Raw genomic sequence first — 5,485 nt, forward strand, 5'->3', positions numbered from 1 at the left:
TTCACACTCTGCAGTGAAACGTATATTACTATGTTGTGCGTAAGATACTCTCTAAATTTCTCAATATGACATTGGTCCTTAAATAACAAAGAGTGTCATCTACATATCTCCTGTACAAGACTGGTTTAAAGTCCAAAGGACATTTATGAAGCCAATTTTTTTCATGAAAACTCAAAAAAGCATTAGCAAGTGCAGAACCTAAGGGAGACCCCATTGCTACTCCATCAATTTGTTTATAATATATATTATTAAACATAAAGACAGAGTCTTTAACCGCTAATTCTAACAACCGTCTGAACATTTTACTACAAAATCCAGACACTAAATTAGTGTCAGCAAATAACTGATTAACACAAATATCAATGGTTTCCAACAAATGAATATTAGTAAAGAGTGATTCAACATCGAAACTGGCCATTATAGTTGGGAACTCAAAATTTAAAGAGGAAAGTTTCTTTACAAAATCCTGAGAATTTCTGACAGTAAATTCATTATTGCGTTAATGGTTCTAATAATGGAACCAGAAGCTTTGCCAGTTTGTAATTAAAAGTGCCAATCGCTGATAAAATAGGACGAATCGGTATATCTGTTTTATGCACTTTAGGTAACCCGTATAAGATGCCTGGCTTAGAGCCAGTTGCAAGCAATTTTGTATAATCAAAAAGAAAGTCTTTCAGACCTCTTAAAACTATTTAGTTTATCCTCACATTTCAAAATATACGAAAAGGGGTCTATATCAACCAACTTAAATTTAGAGGGGTCTTCTAACAACCTTTCAACCTTATTTACATGATCTAACTTGTCCAAAACCACTATACCCCTACCTTTATCTGGTCTAGTAATACAAATTCTCCTATCATTCTTTAAGCCATTAATAAAATCTAATTTCCTTTTATCAAATGGAGGGAATGTAGATTTATATTTATCGAAGTCATTAAAGACTTCATGTGCTAAGGAAGAAGCAGTACTGATGATATTGGTCCAACTATAATTTGTACCAGTCCTTAAGGTGTAAGTTTTCAATGTATTACATAACCGCTCAAAACTTAAACAATGATTAACAAATTTAGGTTTTTTACACGTCAAGCCGAAGTCTAACCCCAGAGAGAGAAGTTCTTTCTCAATGGGAGACAAAATTCTCTTTGAAAAATTAAAAACCACCTTATCAGGGTCCACCGAATTAAATGAAGGTATATCCAAGTTCCGCATTTTCTTCCCGTGAATAAGTCTACATTTTTCAACCCTTTTTTCATTATAATTTTCATATTTACATTTTAAAGATGCAAAATCAACCCAGGAAACCAAGATCTTGAATTTCTCCAAGTTCACATGCAATTCACTTTTCGTCTTATTTACCCGCTTCTGCTTTTCAAAAATTTCAAAGTCCAACATTCTTAATAACCAAGAATTATATTCACTTGTTAATGCAAATTTGTCGGAATACACTTTAAACCTAAGGAATCTTGGGACCAAACGATGCACCTTACAGGTTTGTAGAAATTCCAAATCCAAGTGAGCCATTAAATTAAAATAAGAGCATAGGCTCTTATTTTAATTTAAAGATAAAGTGCCTACCCCTCTGTGCTCTAATGTCGTATATATGTGTAACTGTTCCAGCTTTAATGCTGGATGTATCGGGAATTCCATTCGGAACTTTAAGATTAGGATACTTGAGCACCGGGGAGTATCTTTTAGGACTGGATTACCATTGTCTAAACCAGCATTTTCGGAGATTAGAAACCATTGTTATGAGTTTAATCATTCTCTGTTGGAATTTGATTTTAAAATTCTGGACACTTGTATGAATGGCCAGTCAGATTTGAGAGTAATGGAATCCCTATATATAACGGAGCTGCGGCCTCTGTTAAATGACAACCTTTCGGCTGTTCAATTGTACACTGTATAGTGCACAGTAGGGCCTGTAATTTGATTTATAGTTCATTCTGGCAGTTTAATTTTATTATAATTTTGTTTAGTTTACCATGTCTTTGCCTTTTCTTACTTATTTTAAGTCTTGACATTGTACATTATGATAATCTTTTTATTTAGGATATATAATACATTTTTTGGTATTTAGATTTGTTTAATATTTGAGTTTTTATAAGATTTTTGTTAGTATTTTATAATTGTCGCTTATTCTGCTTGCATTTTATATACATTTTTTCTAGAATTGTAGTCATTATATGAATATTTGTTATAGTGTTTAGTATCAATGTGTCAGCTATCAAGTTTCACTCCTGTTGATCACTTCTCGTAAGTTTAATAGTATGGTTTGTTTTAGTAGTTATAAAATTCCTCTTGTAATTTAATGGATTTTATAATAAACTTTTATTTATGTGACAGTTAATAAGTTTTATTTGTATTGATCACTTTAAGTAAGCTTAAGTGTTTTGTTTTTTAATCATTTTCCTTTCTTTGATAGGCAATTGTATTCAGTATGAGTTCTTTGTTTACCAGTTATTTGATTGTGATTTCTGTTTTTTCTTTTAGATCTGATGATGAATATGAGAAGTATTCGAAACGTTATACATTTTAAAGTAAAGAATCTGAAACAAGATGTTCAGTATATCCCTGGTTTTCCTATTCATCTTAAAATTAAGATTCCCGAAGGGAACATCGATATATATATATATATATATATATATTTATATATATATATATATATATATATATATATATATATATATATATATATATATATATATATATATATATATATATATAATGTGGGGACCCATAGCCTCGGAGAAGAAAATAAAAAGTATTCAGAGGAGACCTTGTGGTCTCTCACTGAACACTAATATTATCTTCTCCTACCACCCCCATTCTTTTGTATGTACACATATATATTTGCTTTATTTGAACCTTGTTACAAAAAAGGAGTTACATATAGGTTACAAAGATGGTTATCATAGGTTGTCGAGTTCCTCCAGCTCCTCAGATGGCGGGCAGGAACCCTTGATGCAGTGCACATTTCCCCTCTGTATCGCCACGCTGTGGCGCTGGAAAAGAAAGCTGGCAGCTCTAGGGTCCCTTGTTGTTTCAATGAGCCTAGAACCCAGTTCCTTCAAAAAACTGGTAGCCCTTTTACCCCAGGCGCCGAGTGTCTCAGAAGCAATGGGGACAAAATTGTAGTGGTGATCCAGTTCTCTATACTTACGGGATTTGGCTGCTTCCCTGTGGGTGGCAGCGCCACCTGGTTGTGCAACACTGAGGTTAATGTAGGTGTTAGCCAGGGTTGATACGCACGTCTAGTCCCATACCAACTGCTTGCCATTCTTCCAGGGGTTCACTGTGATACCATCCGGGCGACCAATAAGAGCATCAGAGTTACGGGGCGTTAGGTAACGGGGCTCTCTTTCAGCTGGGCATCAAGCTGTGGTGAGGCTCCTCTTGATGATGTCGTTAACTTCACTGTGCCTCGAGTGCCATCCCCCTGTGCTTTGGCAGAGTAGGCCATGGTGGCGGTACCTGTCAGCCACCACCTCGCCGCAAATACACCTATATCTGGTGTGGATTGGGGCAGCAAGGCGAAGGGCCACAGCAATTCGGAGGGCGTGTGGTGTGAGACGCGTGCCAGTTGCCGACATTGGGGTTGCTAACAGGAAATCCCCTGCATGTGGGGCTGCTACTGCTGTGAGGCGAGCAATGTCGTGTTTTGTTGCAGCACCCAGGCACTCTGCAGCAACTTGGTCTACAATGGGGCCATCCCAGCTGGATTGCTTGTGGGCTTTTGGGGATGGTGGTTGAGGTGATGAGCCTGCACGAGAGGCCCACTCTGTGGCACAGCGTGTAAAATTGGGATCATGTACACCTGCCAGCGGATGTAAGTGGGCAGGTAGAATTTCCTTCACAAGGTCGTCGGATGCTGATAAGGAGGACAGGAAGGCTGGAACAGCGATTTGCGTTGCTGTTCGAACTCCGAGGCCCCCAAGTCTTACGGGAAGAGAGGCTTGTTTCTACTGTAGGTCATCAAGAGAGAGGTTAAGGGCTTTTTCTAGCATTGATTTCAGTAACCGGTCATACTCACTTAGCTTTTGGCTGCTGAAAGATGGTGAACACCTCAGAAAGTAGGTTAACCTGGGGAGGGACAGACATCTGGTGATGAGGTAGAGTGCATCATGAGCATCAATATCCTCATTCCTCCCATCCATCCTCTTAAGGTCGGCGATTTTCTTATCAAGGACCTCATCGATGGCTTTCAACCCCAGGGGAGCTCCTAGGAGTGTGCTGTCTTCAGGTTTAGTTTTGTGGATATTTGGCAGAAGACCCTCTATTCTCTCTACGATGCCCTGGTTGGAACATATTATTTCACATTTAGAAGGGTTCAGGGTGAGGCCTAAAACTGCACCTTGCTCACGGATTTTTCTGATGTCCTCCAGGAGGGAGTCTTGGGAACCAGCTAGGGTACCATCATCCAAGAACCAGATGTTAAGCTCGCTGGACAGGACCTCAGTGACTTGTTTGATGACTAAGCAGAAAAGGAGAGGAGCAAGGGGGTCACCCTGTTGGACGCCTTCTCGCGAGTCAATTTCATGTTCGCCAAAAAGTAGCTTAAGGTCCATACAAGCATGAATGTACAAAAGGGTAGAGGGAAGGGAAATGACTATGAACCGCACGGAGTACAGCATCCCTCCGCACCAAATTGAAGGCATTTTTGAAATCTAGCTTGATAAGGGCCTTTTCGTCTGTGATGTTGGCGATGAAGGCTCGAGCTGCATGGGCTGCCGCCTCACACCCTTGTGGAATGCCGAACCCGAGCTGTTTTGGCTTCAGCATGTTGGCCGCTGCATCACTAACTGTTCTTGCAGCTGCCTTTGCGACGAGACGCCGGAGAGAATTGCCCACAGCCTGATCCCTCCATCCTTTTTCTTTAGAGCAGAGAGAGATGCTCCAAAAAAGATAGGTCTTATGGTCGCTGGTATGTTGCCAGCTAGACATGTGTTGGTGAATCTGGTTAGTTCCACCAAGAGGTTCTTTGCAATGTCACCCAGTGCAGGGTTGAGCATTTGCTTGAGGTGGTTGGGTTTTAGTCCTGTGAACCCACCTGCTGATCCTGTAGGGAAGGACATGGCTGCTTTATGGCTTTATGGATTATGAATCATTTATAGCTTTGATGACTGAGGCAGCTAAGGTCTTGTCTCTCCTTGCAGGGGTGGCTAGACAAATGTTGCCAAACATTAGGAGGTTGTGCCATGCTTGGGTCGTTCCAGGAGAGTCGTTGACCTTTCTCAGGAGGGCAGATAATTTGGCTGCTGCATGGGGGCGGACTGCTTTAGGGATGTGCTGCAAGGTTCTGGCTGATGTTGCTTTGATAGCTTCTAATAAGTTTTCTGTGGGAATGAAGGTCTGGGAGGTGTTTTGCCTTACGGGCGGTGTGGGCTGTTGATTGGTGTTCTCCCTGGGAGGGCGCCCAGAACCCAAACACCTGGCTCTGTTGTGGTAATGAAGGCGCACATTATCGTCACTCAACCGGATATAGCAT

General features: G+C 40.4%; 1 protein-coding gene across 1 annotated transcript; it reads right to left on the minus strand.

Annotated features, from left to right (window-relative positions):
- Positions 1–657: 657 nt before the first annotated feature.
- LOC138357654 (uncharacterized) lies at positions 658–1,392 on the minus strand. Its single transcript, XM_069314660.1, has one exon. It carries the CDS (start codon positions 1,390–1,392, stop codon positions 658–660), a length of 735 nt encoding a protein of 244 aa, XP_069170761.1.
- Between the last annotated feature and the right edge of the window lie 4,093 nt (positions 1,393–5,485).

The sequence above is a fragment of the Procambarus clarkii genome, chromosome 79 (genome assembly GCF_040958095.1).
Source record: "Procambarus clarkii isolate CNS0578487 chromosome 79, FALCON_Pclarkii_2.0, whole genome shotgun sequence".
NCBI lineage: Eukaryota > Metazoa > Arthropoda > Malacostraca > Decapoda > Cambaridae > Procambarus > Procambarus clarkii.

What these genes read in the sequence shown, in the direction of transcription:
- LOC138357654 (XM_069314660.1), bottom strand. Translation starts at nt 1,392, where the DNA reads ATGTTGGACTTTGAAATTTTTGAAAAGCAGAAGCGGGTAAATAAGACG.